Below are 24,830 nucleotides of genomic sequence, written 5' to 3' on the forward strand. Positions count from 1 at the left end.
TGGGAGTAGGGCTCAGAAATCTATGTTTCAACAACATCCTGCCTGATAAATCTGAAGCACCCTAAATTTTGAAAACCACTTCTCTAGGGACATGATGTTGAAAAGCATTATCCAACTAGCTTTGTCCAGGAGATGAGTGCTCTGACTTTTAAAGAGAGATTTACATATGTATATATGTATATAAACCTCCCATGAGGTATATCCAAGCATTAAGACCTTAGAGTTGAGCAGAGCAGCATTAAAATCCAGACTCTGCCACACACCAGCCACGGGGCCTTAGACGAGTCACTTAACTACTCAGTGTGCTGGTAATGTTCAACAAACAGCTCTGGGGGGAGAGGAGGAAGGGGGGCAGGGAGGGAATGCAGTGTTTGCTGATTCCCATGGTGTAAATACTCACATCCCACCACAGCTAATTTCAAGCTACCAACATGATGGTGGGCCAACTCAAAAAAATTTGTGATAATTTAACATTTGCTTTCATAAACCCATGTGACCTGGTGCCAGCACACCACTGTCTCTAGGACTCCATTTCCTCATCTGCCAAATGGATGCATAATAGTATTTAGACCACATAAGGCTGTAGGAATGCTGGAGTGAGAAAACAATGAGTAGACATTTACTGAGCAATTATATGTGCCAGGCACTTAATATGCATTATCTCATTGAATTCGCATACCCATGAGATAGGTACTATTTTTCCTTCCATTTTATAGAGGAGGGAACTGAGCTGAAGTAACTAGTCCAAGGCCACAAATAGCAAGTGGGAGAATCTGAGTTTGACTCCAGAGCCTGAGAGTAAGAGACATGTGCATAGACCTCTTAGCACAGTGTTTGACCAAGGGTGTTGCTCAGTAACTGGCAGCTACCATGACAGAAATGAATTTTTTAAACACCTCTCCCCTGTGGAAGTAGGGATCAGCAGTTTGTGCTGAATGAAGCTTCTTGTCACAAAAACATTTGTTTTCTTTTGGCAGGAAGGGCCAGTGTCTTAGTCCCTTTGGGCTACTATAACATATGCCATAGACTGGGTGGCTTATAAACAACAGAAATTTATTTCTCACAGTTCTGGAGGCTGGAAGTCCAAGATTAAGGCACCAGCATGGATGAATTCTGATGAGAGCCCTCGTCCTAGTTCATAGCTAGTGTCTTCTTACAAGATGAAAAGGCTATGGGTCTCTCTGGGGTCTTTTTCAAAACAGCACCAATCTCACTTGTGAGGGCTCCACTCTCATGACCTAAGCACCTCCCTAAGGCCCCAGCTCCTAATAACCATCATCTTTGGGGATTAGAGTTTCATCACTGAATTTGGGGGACACACAACATTCAGACCATAGCAGCCAGGTTGTCTGATGGGAGAGCCAATTGTTGATTATTCATGGAACAATGTGAGTCTAGCTACTCGAGAGCCACAGATAACACAGCAACTCATGCTCATTTCAGTGGAGCTGTAAGCTCCTCCCCTCCCTGGATCAATTTGATGTATGTTTTTTTCCAAGTTTTATCTGTGCTTCTACAACAAAATATCTATATATGCATACACATATACACACATATGTTGCTTCCATTGGGTCATACTACACATAATTTTTGAAATTTGCTTTTTTTTAACCTAAGACTATATATCATGGACATCTTTCTGATGGCAGTCCACACTGATCTATCTTATTCTCTTTAAATCTCAACTACTGTGTATCATTCCACGGTAGTTGCATACCATCATTTATATAACCAATCCATGACCAAAGGACGTTTACGCTATCTCCAATTCCTCACTATTATAAAAAACCCTGCACTTCACAACCCATTATATAGATTCTTGCATATGTCTGCAGGAGAAACTCCTAAAACTAGGATTCCTGAGTCAAAAGGAACACATAGTTTAGGTCTTGATCAATGTACCCAAGTTGCCTTCCCAATATGAAATGTTAAGCTCCCAACATTTAAGAAGGAAAGTGCCTGTTTGCCCATCTCTCACCAACACTGGCATCCCTCTTACGATTTTTTAAAACTTTTTATTGTGAAATTTTCTAAATATAAAAATAGATAATATAATAATAATGAACCAATGTACCAATCACTTGGATTCCATAAGACCAGTTACATAAGACCAATCTTATTTCATCTATAGCCCACTCATCAAGTCCATATCATCCTCTTTCATGTGTAAACAACTTAATAGGTACCTTTAAAAAGATAAGGACTATTTTTTTTAACATCACCTCAATACCATTATCACATCTAAAAATTCCTGATATCATCAAATATTCAGTCAGTGTTAAAATTTCCCCAATTGTTTTATAATTTTTTAATAATTGGTTTGTTTGAATCACGATCCACAAAGTTCCACATATTGCATTTCGTTGATATGCCTCTTAAGTCTTTTTTAATCTCTGGGTTCCAAACATACACATGCGCACACACGTACTTTCTCTTCTTTTTTCCCTTGCTATTGCACTTGTCTTATAGTTTCCCATTTTCTGAAATTTTTTATATCCCTCTTGTGTCGTTTCATGTGTTTTTCAATCTTCTGTAATTCTTGTGATATGTATATATAACAGTCACAGGAATTGTGTGTGATATATATATGTATATCTTTAAAAGTTAAAACTCTCATCTCCTAGACAAAATTTGTAGGTTAGATGTAGAGCTGTGCTGTCCAATATAGTAGTTACTAGCCACATGTGGCTACTTAACTTCAAATTTAAATTAATTAACAGTAAATGAAATTTAAAATCTGGTTCCTCCCTTGCATCAGCCACCTGGCGAGGGCTCAGTAACCACATGTGGCTGGTGGTTGCTGTATTAGACATTACAGAATAGCACATTTTATCACCATGCAAACTTTTGCTGGACTAAATGCTTAGAGGCATAACCAGGTCCTCTGATGATTGGTAAATTAATTTTTCTCATATATGCTCCAGAGCAAAGATGAACACCCTGAAGTTTTATAACTAGGCGGGCTCGGGTAAAATAAAGGAAGGAACTAGCATGTGCCCGACTCTGCTCCTGCCTGTTTTAAGTGGCAGCCGCCTGTGTTTACAGAAGATGATTAGATGTTTGTAATAAATGCCTCAGGTATGTTTGAGATTCTGTGATGCCAAAAGGTCAGCAGATCGCCAGCATGTAAGCAGCCCGGATCCTTTTCTGCCTCCGCAGGGGGAATTTGAGGGAATCAGGGCTAATCCATAAGGCTTAGTCTTGCAATTATTATGGGACACGTTCGTTCCAGAATATTCCTAAACATTCCTCCTTTCCCGAAGGTTCGGGTGCTTCTGGCTGGAGCCTTCTTCCTATGTCTCTGTCTTGGCATGCGTGTAATGAGCACATTTCATAGCACACCAAACAGGTTTCTCAGCTTGCTTCTGCGACACTTTGCAAAGCCCAGAGGGGCAAGGCAGGGTTGGTGAGCAGCTGCAACTGACGAGGGAGCAGTCTGGCTGGCTGAGCACTGTGGCAGGAGCCTCCCCAGGTTCCTGAGAAACCCTCAACCAATCTATGAGGAAGTGGATTCTATGGGGCCCTGATGGGAGATAGCTCAGAGAACAAAGCATTCAGTGAATTTGAGGGTAGGAGGCCATCATTCAGTAATCCCTTTATTCTAAAAATACTTATGGGGCCAGACACTGTGTTTGGCACTAGGCTCAGAGGTAAGCTGGATGAAAGTGTCTGCCCTCGCCAAGTTTACGGTCTGGTAGAGGAGGCAGACCAATGAACAAGCCACTTCAACACCATTTGACAAATAACTGTGATGGAGGTGCTAGAGAGAGTCATAAATGCACACGGCAGGGATCCCTGACCCTGACATGGACACTCAGGGACATGATGTTTAAGCTGAGACCCCAAAAGACAAGCAACAGTTGGGCAGGAAAGGGAGAGGGTGGAATTCAGAAAGAATATTCTGGGAAGAACTGAAGGAGTGAGAGTGACCGAGGCATTGGTAGCACAAAGTGATGTTCCATTTGGCTGCAATGGGCCGTGTGAGAGGAGAACGGCCAGAGTCAAGAGTGGAGAGAGAAGAACAGTGAACCCCAGCTATGGGAGCTGAGGCAAGTCGTATCTCCCTGTGCCTCAGTTTCCTCCTCTACCAAATACGCATTGTCATCCTTACCTGGCAGTGTTGTGGTCAGAGCCCAATGAGAAAACAGATACAAAAGGATTTTACAACCATATCCTAGAGTCCCAGCTGTAAGAAAGACAATGGTGCTGGTCTAGGGCAACCTTTCACCTCTGGAGTGAGTGCCAGTTAGACAGCAAGCTATCTAGTGGTGCTGGAACATGAAAGGCAGTAACACACAGGTCTATGTCTTCCCACCTCCATATTCAGTGACATCAGGTTGGTAGTCAAAGTAGGAGTATCTACACCATGGAAATTGACACAAATCAGAACCCCCAACCCCCAGCTGGTTTACCAGCACACCACTGAGGACAAGAGTAATAATAAGAGGAGGAACCCTGGGGCAGCAATTACCAAGGAATGTCCATCCACAAGAAAAAAAGATTTTTGAAAGAGTGACGCTATCACATTTTCTGCCATCTGAAACAGGCCCTCCCAAGGCCAGGCCTTTGGGGAGAGAACAGGAGGGCTGCTGCTTCATGCTGACCCACTCCCAGACGTGCCTGAGGAGTGTGACAGCCAGGTCATGGAAATGAGCTGGAGCCTCTCAGATCAACAGCTGCTGAGAGCTGCTTTCTTTGGCTCAAGTGGCCAGCAATAAATTGGATTTCAATGTTCTGAATAGGCAGAAAAAGATACCTCCTTGCTCCCTTCTGCTGCTCCCTTTCCTACCAGCTGGCAATTTTTGTCACTCATCATGGCTGCCTGCAATAGAGATTATAGACTTGATATAGAAGACATGTGGGGGCGGGGAGAGTCTTCAATAAGAGGAGTGTCTCAGGCAGGTATCCTTTGGAAAAACTGGGATATGGACAGAGCTCAAAGCACATTTTAAATAATGGGGCCTTTTTTTAAAGGATGACCTGGAAAAATATTATTTTATCTGTGGCTAGTATGCCTGGATACTCCCCAATCTTGGAAAAATAACTAGTTGGGCATGTTGGAATCTTTTTAAAAAATATATATTTTTATTGATTTCAGAGAGGAAGGGTGAGAGAGAAACACCAATGATAAGAGAGAATCAACTGGCTGCCTCCTGCATGCCCCACTGGGGATCGAGCCCGCAACCCAGGCATGTGCCCTGACCGGGAATCGAACCCGTGACCTCCTGGTTCATAGGTCAACGCTCAACCACTGAGCTATGCTGGCTGGGCAGGCATGTTGGAACAGAGATGGCAAAATGTCAAAGTTGAAATTAAGGTTAAGTGGAATGGTGAGGTTTAATATTGATTCATTCATTTATTCATTCATTCAACAAATACTTATTGAGTGCTTACTAGATGCTGCTAGAAGGTAAGTCCCATAAAGGCACACATTGTGTCTGGCTTACTTATTATAGGCATTTGGTACATTTTTGTTGAATGAATTAGTGGATGCCATCACTTTGCCAGGTGTTAGGAATTTAGATGAACAATCACAGACCGTGCAGAGTTCAAATCTGGTGAACAGGCAGACAAGTAAACCAGCAATTACAATACAAGGTGATGAGTTCTGTGACAGGGGAAAGATGGAGCCAAATGGCTCACAAAAAAAGAGACACAATTCAGCCTTCAGGGACAGTAAAGGCTTTCTGAGACAAAGATGCAGAAGACAGAGGCAATGCCAAGGATACTGTCTCCTGTCTGGATGTGACCTTATGGGAAGAAATAACTGTCCACACATCCTGCAATATCTCACATTCCTAGGAGGACTACAGACTCTACCTCAGAGTGAAAAATGGTTGCAAAAACCGCTGAGACACTTCTATAGCTTAATCAGAGAAGACAGTTTCCATATCTCAGGGACTTCCAGAAGGTTTCCTTAAATTCAAGCTTTCTACTTGAAAATATGACCCTGTGTCTAGTGGGACAGATGACATGTGGATCTTTAGCATCTTTCTGGTATAGAGACACTCACTCCTAACATGGGGTCCAACTCTATAGGCAGGCAAGGTATTTTTTTCTCCAAGGTTATATCTGTTCAATTTAGTATAAATGAAAGGAATGATCTGAATTTTTATTTAAAAGAGGCAGATAAATTGCAGAAGGTCCTGGGATAAACATCTTGGCTTCAAGGACAACTGAACTGAGAGGGAAGAATTCTCACTTCCCAGGCTTGCTGCTTTCAACAAGGGTCATGTAGGTTTTTCCCATGCTACCACCAAATTAAAGTGCAAATACATGTAAATATGCACACACAGAGACACACATACGAGAGAGAGAGAGAGAGAGAGAGAGAGAGAGAGAGAGAGAGAGAGAGAGAGAGAGAGAGAAGTCTTGACAATGAAGACTAATCCATTTGAAATCAAGATGTAACTTTTTGGACAACAGAAGACAAGCCCAACCACTTTAGTTCTCATCCTCAAAGTCATTGTCCCCAAAGGTCTGGGAGCATTCACAGCCACTTCATTCCTCACCACTGCAGTCTGGGCTGCTGGTGGCACCTGCACCTCACCAGCAATTCTAAGGAGGACCACACACACAAAAGTGGAGAAAATAGTACAATAACTTGTCTTCTACCCATGACTCAAATTTCAATAGTTATCTACATTTTGCCAATTTGGTTCCATTTCAAATCCATCACCTTTATTTCTGTAGTATTGTTAAGATACTCCTGGAGTACTGATCATTCACCTTAACATCCTGTTATCTTTAGAGTTGGAAGGAAAGGTAAAAAGTCATCTCTTTGCAGTTGAGGTTCTGTGCATCACTCAAAGACACTAGTTTCTGAGTATCACTTCTAGAGATCAATTCCAGCGCCCAGACCAGATGGCCCCATTATCAGAAACATTCTACTGTTTGCCTGGGTCATGTTGTCACTAGTCATTCCTCCTTCAGCTCCAGAAATCTTTACGTGGAAATGAAAGAAAGAAACAATTTGAGGGAGAAAGCCTGTGACCATGTAATAAAAGCTTTATTTTCCTAAACCAGAGGAAGAGGTGAGGGTGGGAGCATCATTGCCTCATCTTTCCTCCTTCTGCATGGTGGATCTGGCTGTTTCTCAAACCATGTGGAAAGAGACTCGTGTACCAGAAGCCACACCTTTAGCAAAAGCTCACTCTGGAAATGTGGATAATGGAAGGAAGCAGAATTCCCTCCTGGGATGAATGAGACAGTTCCTCCCCTTGTCCTTCAAGCTGCCAGTACCTCCAGCCTTTCCTCACAGGTGCCCTGTGCCCTCCTGGAGCAAGCAATGGCAAAGGAAATGCTTTGGTTCTCTGGATAATTTCAGTGCTATCTCACTGAACATCTCTGGGACCTGGCACCCAACCCATTTCAAAAGCAACCCCAAGCTATTTATTAAGAACCAGCTTATGTCAGGAGCCAGGGATATGGCTATGAACTTGTCTGGGATTACCTCCTATGATGGGGGAATGAGATCACCCCAAAGCAATCTCAGAGAAATGTTTGGAGGAAAAATGAAAGCATGCTAAAGAGGCTGATGACTCTGAGTTGTTCTTTCTCTGCCCACTGGTGTCAACTCCTGCTTCATTCACCTCTTTCCTGCTACAGGACCCTGTTGGGAGGCAGCAGGGAGCAAGGGAAAGAAGTCTGGAATATCCTGGAACTAAGGGAAAGTAGTGCTTAATTCATATTTTATTAAGAGAGGGAGGAAAGAAAGCCATGCCCACTGACTCCAAGTGTCAGGAGATGGATAAAGACCAGAACTGGAGTGCTATGAAGCCCCAGCTCTCTACCTAGGACTAGAAGACAGAGACTGGGGGAAGGTGAAATAGAGAGAGAGATACATGACAAAAATCACAGAACAGAATAGAGTTTTAGATACAGAGATAGGGCCAATAATACGAATCTTACATCATTTCCCTTCCCAACTCTCAGTATCTCTCACCCCCCTATTCTTTTCTTCCATAAAACTTACTGCAACTTGTAATTATATATTTATCTATTTACTTATAAGTTTGATCTTTCTTCCTCCAACTACACAATGTTTGGCATAGTTGTCACTCAAAAAAATTATTGAAAGAAAGAATGAATAACAAGTAGGGTTGGAAAAATCAGGCCAGAAGTGTAACAGTAATTCATTACTTCCCTCTCCTCCTTTGGGAAAAATCTCTAAGTATCCTTGTTTACTGAATACATGTATATATAATTGATTTCAGAGGAAGGAAGAGGGAGAGAAGAATCACTGATCTGCTACCTCCTGCATACTCTCTACTGGGGATCAAGCCCGCACCCGGGCATGTGCCTGACCAGGAATCGAACTATGAGCCACACTGGCCAGGTTGAATACTTCTTATTTGCTGAGCATTCTACTAACTACTCAGTGTAGTTTATTTCATTAGTTCTCTCAACAAACCCATGAGAAAGTGTGTTCAGAAGTCCCCAAGACCCCCCTCGGATTCAATGATTCACTAGAAGGGCTCATGGAACCCAGCAAAGATATGATACTCACATTTATAATTTATTAGAGTGAAAGGATACAGATTAAAGTCAGAAATGGAAAAAGCTACACAGGGCAGAGTCCAGGGGAGACCAGGCACAACTGAATTGCCCTCTCCCAAAGCAGAGAGCACTTATTTTGCCCCACAACAGTGCACAACAGCACACATAAAATATTGCCAACCATGGAAGCTCACCAGAGACTGGATGTCCTGGGACATTTACTGGATTTTGGTCAGGTGGGCATGACTGACTTCCTGTGTGGTTGACTTTAGTCTCTAGCCCCTCTAGAAGTCAAGGTTGTAGTGCATGAGCCACACCCACCACCATAAGTCACTTCGTTAGCTTAGACTCTGGTGTGTCTCAAGGCCCCAGGAAGTCAAAGTCTCACTGATAAGGCAAGATATTTCAAGGGCTTATGGGTTATCTCTCAGGTCAAGGGCCAGAACTTTCATTGGAACATATGCAGTTGTGTAACTCAGACTTGCTGAGTTTACTGCACAAGGAAGTATCAGCATTGGCCCCATTTTGTGGGTGATCCAAACTAAGAATCAGGAAGTGATTTGGCCAAAGTTACAAAATCCAGAATGCAAGCCAACATCTTATTTGACTCTAATATCTGTGTTCTGTTGCACCCTAGTACCTTCCTGAACAAGTAAAATTCTCTATAAAAAAAGAAACTCACATCGAGTGTCTCATAGCCTGCCTTCGAATGCCCACATTCAGGGCTTCGCACTTAGAGAAGATCACAGTAATGTGTGCCTCTGGTGAACGCAAGCCCCCGGGGAAGCAGATGGTCCGGGCTTGGCCAAGAGCAGCCAGATCTGATCCTGTTGAGTTCTCTCTGCTCAGCAGAGAAGGGAAAACGTGCTCAAGGGCGAGCCAGCACTTTCTAATATACACTCCATTGTCCCCAACAAACTACTCCAAAAGGGTTATCGGGGAGGATGGGGGGTGGCTCAGCTGGCTAAGCAGAGACTAGGAAGTTAGGATCCAGGACAGTCAGTTGACCCTTTGTCTGGCCAATAGAGTGAAATCCCGGGGGAAGTCACATTTGCCTTACCCAGCATTCCCCAGGCCTGTTCTGCTAATCCTGCAAAGTGGTCCAGATGCAAATACAAAATCACATCAGCAGAGTAAACCTTCTGAGAAGGTCAGCAAAGAAATGTGTGTGGCTTTGTTTCACTCAGTGTTTCCTGAGTTTATGGGAGTATTGCACATTTTTTGAGTGTGTGTAGCACCAAATTATTAAAGTTCAGGGCAATCTGGAAAATATAACCAAACTCTCCTTTTTTTAAATTTTTCAGCTCATACCAATAGATCTGATTTCAAATCATTATTATCAGTCATACTTATTAATCTTGCATGCATCCTTTTCTCTAGGAATGGTGATTCCTGGATGCTTCTTAATTATTCACAAATTCACTCATCCATCAAGCATTTATTAAACACTTGTTTATGTTCAGGGCTCAAAGATAAAGATGAAACAGGCGCTTCAGCCACAAGTCTGGAATTCTCCAACAGAAAATTCATAGCCTGGTGAATGATAGCTTGAGCCAAAGGCCAGGATGTTTTTCCTTGGCTCCATTCTGCAGTGATGGGTGATCTCATGACCAGCTCAGGGAAGCAAGCAGTTAGCTCAGCATGTTGATTTTGGCCTCACCTGGTGCCAGGACTAGAGAGAACTGGGCCAACTCCTTTCTAAATGAGTGGGAAGTGTCACTAGAGCACGGTGAAGATCTGGGCACACAGCAGGCTGTGTTCTCACCCCCCCCCAGCTCACTTTTCCCCTTGTGTGCCTCACTGGGGTGGTTCTGCTCTACTTGGGCTCCTTTCCTCTCACCCTGTTATCAACCACATGCCTCCTTCATTATTTTCAAGTGGGAAATAAACTCAGGGCTCTTGCCAGCTAGACCTCCTGCTGTCCTGAAGTCTGCTATTTGAATACTCCATTGTTACCCAGTTTTGTTGTTTCTGGATTTTTAATATGTGTTAGTCAGGACTTGTTCAGTTTCAAGTGTCAGAAAATAACTCCAAGTAGTTTAAGTAATAAACACCACATTGGGGATATGGTCTCATTTAACTGAGTATCCTTCACGGACAACTGGATCTAGGTATTCAAATGTTATTGTCAAGGCTCCATCTATCCAGTTACCTATCTATTTACCTATCTATCTCACTATAGCTCTGGTTCTGCTGCCTTCTGCAGATGTAATCAGGAAGGTGTGTCTACTGGTTGGGAAATATCACCAATGGTAGTCTACAGCTCACCACTCAAGGCTCATGATCCAAAAGTAAGACTCACTTCTTGGCATCTATATATCAAACTTCAAGGAAGATTCTAACTGGCTTTGTTTGGGGCACATGCCTGACCTGTAACAACCACTGTGCCAGGGGGATTGGGATACTCTAACTGGCCTGCCTGGACCGCATAACTCTGTGTGTGTGGTGAGACCAGAGTGAATGACATGCCCATCAGAAGAGCAAAGAAGGGATGCTTGCCATAATTTTACTACTAACATTCATAATTACTCCAACATAATTCTACTATGAGTACCTCCACATGCCCTGCTTCCTTGTTTCTATGCATTGTTCCTCCAAGAAGCATGGCCCTTGTGGCTTTCAAACCCTACTGAGGTGACAGAGCAATAGAAAATTACAGGAGCATAGAAATCTTGAGTCTTTTGAATCCCAGAAAAGGAAAGCTTCTTAGGTACACACTAGCTTTCACTGGATTATCTGACTTTCAGGAAAACACCAAGAAAGAGAGTGTGGTAATAACTTGGCTGTGAGACCTCCACTCCTACTTCCCCCTTCCCCCTCCTGCCTGCACTTGGGAAAACACTTATGGGTGATGAACGCTGTTACCAACAAGACAACGGTGATTGCTGATGTGGCACTTGGAGTCATTTTCCCTTGAGAGAACAGCTGAGGACCGGATAGAATCAACCAGCTGAGTCTCTTCAGGTGCTTAACTTTTATGTGAGGGCTCTGGAGCTCAATAATTCATGCTAATGCAGCCAGCAGCAAGCAAATTACATTCACACTCTGTTCCAATTTTGATTACAAAACAGAGCCCCCAAGGAGTTTTATGATGGAAATACACACTTAGGTGACTTCAGCTGGATGAAGAGCCAGGCTGCTTTGAGGTCAAATGAGCCTAAGTCAGTCTCGGGGATGCCATACACAAGCTGTGTGACCCCTCGGTATAACATCAAACACCTCACAACTTCTGCTGCTTCTTCTGTAAAATGGGGTGTACCATCTACTTCACTGGTACAAGAGATCATATGATTGAGATAATACATGGAAAGTGCAATTGGGCAAATGCCAGAAATTTTTCTGTGGCTCGCCAGAACAACAATAATTGTTCATGTCCTTCCCCTTTTCAGATTCTCTCCCTCCCCTTCCCTTCCTCCTCCTCTACAGCGTGGAAGCAATGTGTCCTATGGGTATGAATGTAGAACTGAGAATACAAGGGGAGGGGTTGTCCAGAATGAAGAGAAAGAAGATGAAAAGAGTCTTTGTGTTAAAAATAGAATTTACAATTCACTTTCACGGTACTTACCTATAGTGAGGAGAGGTAGAGAAAAGCTGATGAGTTTGGGAGGGCACAGTAAATACACTAATGATAACCATTTTACAAAGTTCAATGAAATAGTCTATAAATAAAAAAGCATTTTTCTTTTGGATATCACCATGGTCCATGTAAATACCCAGAAGTCAGAATCATTTGCAGAAGTACCCCAAGTTCATACTGGGAGGTTTTACAGGCCTGAATATAAGTATTTCATTAAACAGTGGCATTTATGCACTCACGTGGTCCAGTGGCTTGGGAATATATGAGTACTGCTGGCCATGTGGAGTAAGGTAATGTATACATTTAAATCAATGGAAAAGGTATCACACATCAACAAAAAAGAAACAATTATGAATTAACATCCTAAGGGAAGAAAGTACCACAGTTGGCACTTGGTGTCAGAAAACTGGAGATTAACTGTGTTTGACAACATGCGTTGTAATGTTATGTGTTCTCTCCAACTCCCACTGGACAGTCCACCAGTGTCCTAGGGTCATTTATGGTCAACAAAACCATTGGCACTATCTCAGCGTTTCAGAGTCAATGCATCTTCAAAGAGGCTTAAGCATTTAGTGCAATTTTAGTTTTAAATACATGCTCAGTAGTCATTAAAATACTCAATAAATATTAGCTATTGATGTTATTATTATAATACAAAGTCAAAGGGGCTTTAATTTTTTTCTTAATTTTAAAATTCTTCATTTCTTTTCTTTTCCTTTTCAAATCCAAAATAACAGTGCATTAAACAAGATGGAAGTTTATTTAACTTTCAGACAAAAGTCTGGCAGTAAAGTAGTTCAGTAGTGACTCCACAACCCAGACTACTTCCTTTCCTCTGTAGGTGTGACCTTCCTCCTCACTGTTCGGGATGGCAGCCAGAGCCCCAGCCATCACATCTCCATTCCACATAGCGAAATGAGGAAAGAAAAGAGGAAATTGGTCTCATTCAGTAAAAACACTTCCTAAAAGTTACTTGGACCCCTTTGTCCAGAACATAGCTGTCAGAGATCTGGAAAATGTGACTACTATTCTAGGTGGTCATGTAACCAGAAAAAAAAAAGTGATTTATTTCAATGGAAAATTGGAAAGAAGGAATATGGAGGGATAACTTTGTCCCTGATACAGCCAACCCTGGGAGTGTAGCCCATTTAGATCACCCCCACATACACATATTTTGCTCTCACCCAGCATCTATCTACCTGCTTATTTTTCAGGTAAGAATGTGTCCAAAAAGTTGGTTGTGTAGTTTGCCAATCCTACTCAGCTTGGCTTATTTCCTTCCCAAATTCCTTTCCCTTGTCTTTCACTTCTCATCCCTCAGTTTTATTTATTTTATTTTTACTATCCAATTATAATAGGCAATACAATCAATTTATTGTAGAAAAGTTAGAAAACACAGCTAAGCACTTAGGGAAATAATTTTTTTAGTATTCAAAAATCTCACCACTTAGAAATAAACCCCTCTTAAAATGTTGGTGGATAGCCATCTAGTATTTAGCATTTTCCCTGGGTAAAAAAAGATATATATATATATATATATATATATATATATATATATATATATATATAATAAAAGTTTAGTCTACACACTGTTTTAACCTCTTCTATTATACTTAACAGTTTATTCTGAGTAACTCAATGCTATTAATTATAGATCAACATCATCAATTTTAATAACTGTAGGGTATTCCATTGTATGGGTGCATCATAATTTATTCAGTCAATTCCATTTACCCACGGCCCTGTAAACCTCCTAGTACGCACATCTTTGCTGAGGATGAGCTGTGTTCATGTGGTTTCCTACCCTTTTGGGTTCCTCTTACTGTACCCAGGGACCAGCAGGAAAGCATTCTCTGCCATCCATCAGCAAGACGCTGCTGCTCCTGTCCTGGCTCTACCCCTAAACTGCTTGCAATTCCTTTTCAAATGAACATTGCAGCCTCAGAAGGTCCTTGAAGAACAGAATGAATGTTTTCTTCCACCCCCTTACAAAAGCAAGGCTGCCCCCAGGAGAGGGGACTGTTCCACCCCAGTGCTGAGAAAGCACAACATGAAGCACAATCCCAGGTGAAACTGGAGGGCTTGCCACTAAACCTAAGTTATTCGAACTTTCAGTTTGTCAAACTGGCTTCCAGGAGAACAGAGTGAGGTCCTTTCTGTGTGGAGAAACCGTTTCGATTAGGATAAAAAGAAAGGAATTTGACTGAAATAATGATTTAGACAGACAACAGATTTAACAAATGATGATTCTTTAGGTAAATTTTAAATATTGATGATTGATTTCTGACTAATGATGTGTCAGTTGCACTTCCTAGAGAGGCTAATACTGGTGAGGTTTACAGTTTCTAGAAAAGGCAGAAGACAAGTTCCACTGCATCTCCCTCATGTAACACTTTCTATCTTCAGGGAGTTTTCAGCCCAGTTTTCTTCCCATCGATACTGAGGAATATGAAGAACTGATATCATCAGCCCTCCATCATAGGTGATGATAGTAAGGGAGATCATTTATTGAGTGCATACTATGGACCAAGCCATAAGCTAAAACTATTATGAATATTACTGATTCCTCACAACTCCCTAATGAGGTGGGTGTTCTACTATTACCTCATTTTATAAATGAAGGTGGTTTAAGAAAAGAGTAAATAGCTTGAGCATGGTCACTCAAGGGAAAAGAGGTGGAGCCAGAATTCACAGTCCGCGTCCAGACCCCGGAGTCGCTGACTCACTCAAATACATGTAGTTGTGGAGTTAAATCCAGATCCCTGTCCCTGCATAGTGGTTAAGAACAGGAGCTCTAAACTCAGGTGGTCTGAGTTCAGATCACATATCTGCCATTGCCCAACTGTGTCACCCCAGGCAAGTTATTCAGCCACTCTGTGCCTCAGTCACCCTACTTACAAATGGGCATAATTAGAGTGTCCATCTCAAAGATATGGTCCACAGGTCATCTAATTCTACTATATAATTCTACATACAATTCACCACGTAATTCTACTCATTCATAACAACCTACTTTGTGGTAAACATTGCACTCAGTGTCTACAGATCCACAAGATGATCCGCATTTAGCACGTAGCACATTGGGAGGGTTCAGTAGTTAATTATTAATATGATTCATTCTGTTCCTCCAGCCTCTAAGCCAAGTACATGTTTTATTGGCAGGTGCCTCGAGCAAAGGCCTTATGCAACTACCGAGGGCAGAATCCCGGTGACCTGAGGTTTAATAAGGGCGATGTCATTCTCCTTCGGAGACAGCTGGATGAGAACTGGTACCAGGGGGAGATCAATGGAGTCAGTGGGTTCTTCCCAGCCAGCTCTGTGGAGGTCATCAAGCAGCTGCCCCAGCCACCCCCACTTTGCCGGGCCCTCTACAACTTCGACCTACGAAATAAGGACAAGAGTGACAACCAGGACTGCCTGACCTTCCTCAAGGTAAGATTCTGGGCAGCCACCAATGTCACTAATGACCATGTAGAGACTGTGCAGAACCTGGAGTTGTTTGCTTAATATTTGTTTATATTTTTAAATTATATGAAGTGTATATATCTATGTATATATGTATGTATACACACATGTGTGCTTGTATATGCAATGTGTGTGTATAATTCAAACTACATAGACATGAAGTCACTAGAGAAATCTATTAATAGCAGTTTGACAGAAATCCTTAAGCCTTTTCTATTGCAATTATGAGAATAAGCATTACACATTCATCATTCTACAATCATTTTGAGCACCTATTCTTTTTCTTTTTTCTTTTTTACTTCTTAAAAATATATATTTTTACTGATTTCAGAGAGAGGAAGGGAGAGGGAGATAGAGACATCAATGATGAGAGAATCATGGATTGACTGCCTCCTGCACGCCCCCTACTGGGGATCCAGCTCACAATCCCAGCATGTGAGCACCTACTTGCAGGCACTGGGGATACAGCATGAACAAGTCCCAGTGCCTGACCTCAGACAGAGTAGTGGGAGGAACAGACATGTGGACAGAAAATTACAAACACAATTTGATAGGGTGCTTGCAACACTACAGTTCTTATCTCTTTATCATTTATCTGTAAGGCTATTCTTACAGACCAAGTTCTCATCACCTAATTCTTCTCATTTACAACCATCTATTTTGTTGTAAATGTTACATTCAAGACACTCCAAACACACACCATAGCATAATTATACCTTTAAACATAAAAAACCTCTTACAAGCCCTGGCCGGTTTGACTCAGTGGATAGAGCATCGGCCTGTGGACCAAAGGGTCCCAGATTCAATTCCAGTCAAGGGCACATGCCTGGGTCGCAGGCTCAATCCCCACTAGGGGGTGTGCAGGAGATGGCTGATCCATGATTCTCTCTCATCAATAATGTTTCTGTCTCCTTCCCTCTCCCTTCCTCTCTGAAATCAATAAACATATTTTTTTAAAAATAGTATGTCTATCATTAAAAAAAACTCTTACAAGATATACTTTCCAAGGACATTAATCACACTAAAAATGTTTTGCCTGCATACTTGTACTAAAGTCTAGACTCCTTTAGTTCTCTGTTCAGTATTTCTTATTCCTTCAACATTCAAATTTCCTCACAGAAACCATAGTTGGGGTGGTTTTTATTCTTTGCTACTTATGATAAATCAAATACAAGAAATGGTACTGTCCCACTGGCTCGGGAAAGGTCTGCTTTGTAGGACATTTTTATTCCACCACTGCCAGAGATGAGATTTACTTCACATTCCCTCCTACTAGATAACCTCACTGCCCTCCACATTTTGAAATACTGATCATTCTTGTCTTGGCACCTCCCAGTGAGTCCCCTAAGGAAGGTCATTCTGTAGCCCAAACAGCACAGGCCATATTTCAACGGCAGTCAGAGGAAGGACAGTTCAATTCCCCAAGCCTTAACTTGGTGTTCACTGTGTGCCAGGCGTTAGACACTGTGCTCTGGGGACGCAGCTGGGGGAAGGCACAGGCAGGGAGCATCCTGTTTTGGGGTTTTGTTTTTGCCCCTCTCTGGGGCACTTACAGCTCATTCATTCAGTAGGTCCATCCATGTGCCAACCTCTCCACTGGGAACAAAGTGATGAGTCACTGTTCCTACCATCACAGACCCAGCAGACTAGTGGAAGAAACAGACACATACATGGTAAGTTATGACAAGGAACCAAAAGAGAAAATTTGATTCATTCTGGAAGGGTATGGAGGCTGAAACTGCACTAGGCAATCGCATGGTCTTTCTGAACTCAGTATATCCAAATTAAACATGAATGGTCTTTCCCTAGTGTTTTCCATCTCATGAAATTGTACAATTTATTCACACATTCATCTATTCATGCATGCATTCATTCAAGAAATATTTTCCCCTCTAGCCAGTGCTTCTCAGCGGTTAGAGTGCTGAGCCACGCACCAAAGGATCACAGGTTCAATTTCTGGTCAAGGACATGTGCCTGTCTGGGTTGCAAGTTTGATCTCTGGCCCTGGTCAGGGCATATGCAGGAGGCAATGTCTGTCTCTCACATCAATGTTTCTCTCTCTCCCCCTCCCTCCCATCACCTTCTACTCTCTCTAAAAATCAATAGAAAAAATATCCTCTAGTGAGGATAAGCAAAAAAACAAAACAAGGAAGTATTTATTGGATGACTCCTAAAGGGAGGCCACTGTATTAGGTGCTGGAGACACGAAAATGAACACCACAGACCCAGGCCCTGCACACATAAAGTTTATGTTCTGATGGGGTAGATAAGCATTAAAAAAATACTAACCACTAAATATGTAATTGCAAAGTGTAATAAGGACAGAAAAGTTAAGAAAAGATATAATGCAATAAATTGATTTAGATTTAGTTTCATGTAAATTACTCAGGGGCATGGGTCAGAAGGTCAAAGAGATCAGCAGGTGACTATTAGGTTTAGATTGATGAACAGGTATGGATGTGGAAAGAAGTCCCTGATATGGTATTAAGTAAAAAATCAATGTGTCCTACCTTTGTATGAAGTGCAAAAAGAGGCAGAATGACTAGGCATGCTAGGAGTCAGAAGAGTGGTTACCTCTTGTTAGGTGATAGGAAGGGTACAAAGGAACCTTCTAGATACTGGCCATGTTTATAACTCTTGATCTGGATGGTGTTCCGTGGATATAGTTAATGTAAAAACTCATCAAGCTTTGTATATAAAATTTATGTACTTTATTATATTAATTTGTGTATGTTTTTGGAACAGATTTTAAGAATTAGTATGCTTTTTAAAATATATTTTTATTGACTTTAGAGAGTAAGGAAGAGAGACAGAGAGATGGAAACATCAATAATGAGAGAGAATCATTGATCGGCTGCCTCCCGCATGCCCCTACTGAGGATCAAGCCCATAACTTGAGCATGTGCCTCGACAGGGAATCAAACCATGACCTCCTGATTCACAGGTCGACGTTCAACCACTGAGCCACACAGGCTAGCCTAAAATTAGTATGTTTATATGTATAAACATATACATAGAAAATAATCTGGGGGGAAAAGGTGTGAACTAAGATGCTAACAGTGATCATACCTATATTGTGATAGAATTTTTTTTCTTTGTTTTGCTTATCTGTATTTTAAGATGTTTCTACATATAACCTTTTATAATAAAAAAGTCTACATAGAAACTTTTATAGTAAGAACAAATTGAGTTAAAAGTCACTTTACATTTGATACATTGAATACTGGTAGGTTCTGAAAAATCTTCAAAATAGGAATGAAATTCATTCTTCCTTGTGCTAAGATCGTCTGTCTTCCTAAGGCTTTCATCTTGATTTCCTCATCAGATTAATTTAAACAAAAAGGCCAGATTCTGTTGGTGATTAAAAATTAGAAACATATCTAAGTTTTCCTATTGGAGTCCACGGATCCTCCAAATTATTTCTATGTCTCTTGTGTCTTGGTGATCCAAGTCCGGCCCTTTATGGAAAAAGATCATCTAGCAGGAAAATTTTGTAAACAAATCATGAAAGAACTCCATGCCTTGTACCTCACACCATCTGGGGCTCCAAGCCGATGTCCACTGAGAGCTTTCACCACCTGAAAACAGAACACTGACCATGAGACTTTTTGTCTTTCAGGATGATATCATCACTGTGATCAGCCGAGTGGATGAGAACTGGGCAGAAGGGAAGTTAGGAGACAAAATCGGCATCTTCCCAATCTTGTTTGTTGAGGTATGTGAGCATGAAGTCTACATCTGATTAAGCTTACCACAAAGATGCATGTCACATAGTGATTCCTGAGAGCAATTTCCATTTGATCTGAGGCTTATTCAGAACTAACTAAAGTCTCTAGGAAAAGATGCCAGATGATAAGATCCAGTTCTGGCAAGAGTATGGGGCAATGGGCCTTTTTATTCTGCTGATAGGAATGTAAACTGGTGTCATCTCTCATATTCAAACTCTAACTCATATAAAGAATGTTAAAAATGTACATCTCCTTTGAATCAGCAATTTCACATCAGAGAGTTTATGATAAGGTAATATTAAAATAAGTATGCAGAGATATGTGTATAAAATGTGCACATGTGTTCACCATAGTATTGTGTATAATAGTAAAAAAAAAAACAGAAATAATCTAAAAACATAATAATCTAAAAAGAAACAATTAGAATTTTGTTTTTAAAAATAATGGTGATGAAAATATATACTTATTAAAAATAATATTAGAGAAGCATATTCAGTATCATGGAGTATTTGGAATTATGGGAAAATGTTTATGATTTATTGTCAAGTAAAATAAAGTTTAATAGAATAGAGTTCTGGAGATCAATTTCATAACCATTGCTTACACTATTGAACTGTACACTTAGAAATGGTTCATATGATAAATTTGATGTGATACGTTTCCTGCCAATAAAAAGAAACAAATTGAACTATATAAAACTAGCTTTACAAATATATGTGTATATATTAATGGATAAAGAACTAAAAGGAAATGTACCAAAATACCACCAAATGGTGAGACTCTAGACGATTTCAATTTTTTTCTGTTGGCTTGTATTTTGTAAATCTTCTGAAATGAGCACATATTTCTTCTTTGTTTTTTTAAAGAGGAAAGAACACATGCTAGGATATTTACCTAATATAACTTGGAGTCTCTAACCTCTGTAACCTTCAGCCTCACCTGAGCTTGAAGCAGGTCATTGCAAATTTAAAGGAGAAGATTCAGTAATTAACTGCATTTATTAGTGCTTACCAGGCATAAAGCAGTAAAAGTGCCCTGGCCGGTATTGCTTAGTGGTTAGAATGTTGGCCCTTGTACCCAAGGGTTGCAGGTTTGATCCCTGACCCCAATCGGGGTGAGTGTGGGAGGCAACCAATTGATGTGTCTCTCTCACATCAATGTTTCTCTCTCTCTCTCTTTTTCCCCCTCCCCTTCCTCCCTCCTCTCTTCTGCTCTTCTAAAAGATCAATGGAAAAAAAGATCCTCTGGTGAGGATTAACCAAAAATAAAATAAAATAATAAAATAAAATAAAGCAGTAAAAGTCAGTAGTGGGGAGCTATGAAAGAAGTAAAAGGCATGCGCCCTGGCCTCTAGGAGAGTGGGGTAAAGACAGTACAGAGGCATAACTGGAGAGAAGGAGCCAATTCTTTCGTCCGTAAGAGTCAAAGCGGGTTCTGAAGTAAATGGAGTGTCCAGAATACTGCACAGGTCTCAGGGTTCTCTGTACCCCCTCTACTGCATCAGTGTGGAAGGGATGAAAAGTGGAAAGGAGGGATGGGAGAAGGGTCCAGAGAGGCTGGTCTTCCATCTCTAATAAATTCTCATCCCCAGTGCTTTCTCCTGCGGAGGCCCCGACCAGCTACACCCAACCCACCCAATTCTCGCTACTTGTTCCAATTTCACTCATTTTACAAGACTCAGCTAGACACCCGCTTTCTCCATAAAATTTCAGCAATTAGTTGAACTCTCATCTATCTCTTCTCTGAATACCTGATGGGTATATTGCTTGTACTTCACAGGCCAGCCTAACACAGAACAAGTACTCCATTAAAAAAATTGCATAACAAGTGAGTGAACGGGGAAGTATTCAGGAGGTTGTCAGAGTAACCAGGAAAAAAACTAGAGAACAAACCTTTCAGGATGACTCCATCCTAATATTCAATCATTCAACTAATTTTTCACTGAGTGCCTGCTATATCAGGTCCTGTGCAAAGTTCTAAAGATACAAGACAGACATGGGTCCCTACTTTCAGAACGTAAAGTCAGACATTAATCAAGCAGTTATAAGTGTGATGAATGACACAACGAGTAATGTAGAGGGAACTTTGTGGGGAGGGAGAATATGATGTGCAACTTACCTGGGTTGGGTTCAGCAAATGCCTCCTAAGCCAAGATCTGACAGATGAAGAGGAGTTATGTAGGTAAGCATGGAGGGAAGAGGTTCTAGGGAATGGAAGTAACATGTGCAAAAGTCCTCCAGGATGAGGAAGTGTGTTATATCCAATGGACCGAAAGAATACTGGAGCTGGAGCTCAGAGTGTCCAAAAAATGAAGCCAGGGAAATAAATGGAAGACAGGTTCAAAGAGCTTTGTAAACCATTAATGACGATGGGCTATGATAATAAACAGCTCCAAAATTTCAGCGGCTTAACAAAGAAAAAGTTCTTTCTCGCCCACATTATATGCTCTGCTCACATGAGTCACGCAGGAACCCAGACTAATAAGGCTGGGCCGTCTTGTAGTGGCACCATCTGGAACACATGGACTCCCTAGTTTTCGTGGCAGCGGAAGAATGAGTTATATATCAGCAATGCCCCAGCTTTAGAAGTGACCCTTGTCACTCCCACTCATAGCCCACTGTCCTGAACCAGTCACATAGCCCTGCCTGTCTTCAAGCCAGCTCCAAGTATAAGGGAGCACATAGAATATTTGATGAGTACTGTTGTCTCTGCCATATCATTGAAGTCTGGGCTTGATCCAGAAGTCAAGAGAAGCTATTGAAAATTTTTAAGTGGGGCAATGATTCCACAAGACTTGGGTTTCTTAAAGACTGCTCTGGCCCGGCCAGTGTTGCTCAATGGCTGAACATCAACCTATGAACCAGGAGGTCACGGTTTGATTCCCGGTCAGGGCACATGCCTGGGTTGTAGGCTTGATCCCCATTGGGGGTCATGCGGGAGGCAGCCGATCAATGATTATCTCTGATCATTGATGTTTCTTTCTCTTCCTCTCTTTTCCTCTCTGAAATCAATATATATTTTAAGACTACTTTGGCTGCAGTGGTAAGAATCATTTAAAGAGGGAGAGAGAAGAAAAACAGAAAGAGCAGTTAGGAGGTGACTATGGCTCCGACCAATAGATTGGAACAAGTGGTAGATTCAAGGACCTTTTTGAAGGTAGATCCACCAGACTAGGAGGTTGACAGAGGTAGGGAGTAGGGAGAGGAAGTGGTTAAGGATCATGCCCCCATTCTGATTTGTGTGCCTAGGTTGGTGGTGGAGCCATTTGCTTGGTCAAGCAGCGTTTGTTCAAGAGGAACAATCATGTTGATTGGGAGACAGTGGTTGAGATTCTAAGGACAGAGATGAGCTACAACTAACGCCTAGCTATACACACAGGCAGGCTAAAATTTTTGCAGATGAGAGCTCACATCGTCCCCTGCATTATCTCAAGAAGCTTCTTCATAGCTGGGGCATGTGGGAGAGGCACCAATGATCAGATATTACCCACTTCTGATACCCTTCCCCTGCCCCCCCGAAAAACTTCTACATTTAATGATTATTCATTTGGATACTCTCCCCACCACTTCACCTCTGAAATTGGTGATTATAAGAATCCTCAAGATTGTCATCAAGCTAGCCATTGCTTCCTTTGTTCTCCTAATTGCCAGGAGGGGAATAAGATAATCAAGTGGCTGCTCTACTCTGGGAACCTGGTTTTCAAAAATGGCTTGAAACCTACATTGAGCTTTCTAAAGCAGCCCTTAGATTCTGACTTCCGTCGTTTCATTAAGACTAGCACTTGCTGAGGACTCTTTAAATAAGTTCTGCATTTCCAGTGCCATGCAAAACAGTTGGAAGGAAGGAAAGCTTTCTTATGAGAGTGATATGGGATGTGTGTGTTTTGTTCTTGTTTTTTGCATAAACAGGATTTTTCTTGTTAATGTAACATTGGATTTATTGAATTGCACCTGGATAAAAAGGTGGCAAAACAAACACTGAGCTCACACCCATTCTTGTCAGAACTTCTCCAACAGGGCCTGCCTGGGTTATGTGAATCTTGCTCAGCTCAATGAATCTCAAGGATGTTGTTTCAAATGAGTGGATGCAAACTTAGGAGATGTGCAATCCTTCCCCAACTGAGCCATTAGTCACATTGGCAGAGAACAAGGCAAACCAAGAGTCACAGAGGCCCTTTCTCAGTGTCGCTGATGGTATTGCTCATTTGGGGACAGAACAATTAGGTGGAAGCAGGAAAACATTAACTGCATTGTAGCTGTTAATGACCCTGAAGAAGTTTACTCATTCAACTCGAAGAGTGTATATTGTCCTCTTTCTGGATGAACAATGGAGGGATAGGTGCTCTGGGGACTGGAAGGGCATTGTCCCTAATCCAGAAGGCTGTCAGAACTTGCCTAAACAGTTTCAGTAAATTCCTAAATGGTCTCCCTCCTTCTAGTCTGGAATAATACCTTTTTATGTATGTATTTTTATTTACGTACAATTAAATTTACTCTTTTTGGTGTCCCAATTCTACATGTTTAGGTAAATGTATTCAGAATAACCACACCATCATCAAGATGTAGATAGTTCCAATGCTCCCCAAAATACGAGGTGATGCTGCCCCTTTGTAGTCAGCTCCTTCCCTGATTCCCACCCCCTGGCAAACACTGATCTGTTTTCTGTTCCTATAGTTTTCCTTTTTCCAGAACGTCATGGAAATGGAATCAAACAGAATGTGGCCTTTTGAGTCTGGCTTCTTTCACTTAGCACAATGCATTTGAGATTCATCCATGGTGTTGCATGTAGCAAGTAGTTCATCCCTTTTCATTATTGAATCATATTCCATTGTACGGATGTGCCAGAGTTTGTTTATTTATCCACCAGTTGAAAGGCATTGTAGCTGTTTCCCTTCCTTTGTTGGCAACTGTGATTAAATCTGCTATAAACATTTGCATATCATTTTTAGAGTGAGCATAAGTTTTCATTTCTCTCAGGTAATTATCTAGGAGTGGGATTGTTGGGTTGGATGCTAAGTATGTGTTTAACTTTGTAAGAAACTCTCAAAGTATAGCAGGAACTTCCAAAAGCATAAATCAGATCATGTCACTCCTTTACCTAAATTATTTCAAAAGCTTCCTTACACTTAAAACAAACATGAAGCTTCCCAGGCCCTTTGAGATCCAGCCCCTGCCTGTCTCTGTGGTCTCCTCCACCACCTGCTTCTCACTTGCTCTGTTCCAGCCCTCTCTCTTTCTTCCTTGTCTTACTCTCAAACAGGCTGAACTTGCCACCACCCTCCCACCACACCTCCCTCTTCCACCTCCCTCCCCCACCCCCCTGCCACCTCTTTAAGACTTTTCCACTAATTTATAATCCCTCTGCCTGGCCTGTTCCTACCCAGGCTTCACGTGGCTGGTTCCTTCTTGCCATCTGTGTCTCAGCTTAAATGTCCCCTTCACAGCAGGTTTTCCTGGATCCCCCAATCTAAAGGAGCCACCTCCCCCAGTCACTATCACAGCAGAACATTATTACTATCAGACATTTTCTCATTTGCTTGTTTCATGCTGGCTTTGCCATTT

The 24,830-nt window shown here is 41.6% G+C and overlaps 1 protein-coding gene across 2 annotated transcripts in view; it reads left to right on the plus strand.

The window, feature by feature from the left end:
* Nucleotides 1-24,830, plus strand: part of SH3RF2 (SH3 domain containing ring finger 2) — a 106,561-nt gene that overhangs the window by 30,956 nt on the left and 50,775 nt on the right. For both annotated transcript variants that reach the window (XM_081091192.1, XM_081091191.1), the window contains exons 2-3: nt 15,239-15,508; nt 19,161-19,256. In XM_081091192.1, the coding sequence (XP_080947318.1) occupies nt 15,239-15,508; nt 19,161-19,256 (366 nt within the window). The remainder of the gene's footprint in view (nt 1-15,238; nt 15,509-19,160; nt 19,257-24,830) is intronic.

The sequence above is a fragment of the Myotis nattereri genome (assembly GCF_964212035.1).
Source record: "Myotis nattereri genome assembly, chromosome: 5".
Taxonomy (NCBI): domain Eukaryota; kingdom Metazoa; phylum Chordata; class Mammalia; order Chiroptera; family Vespertilionidae; genus Myotis; species Myotis nattereri.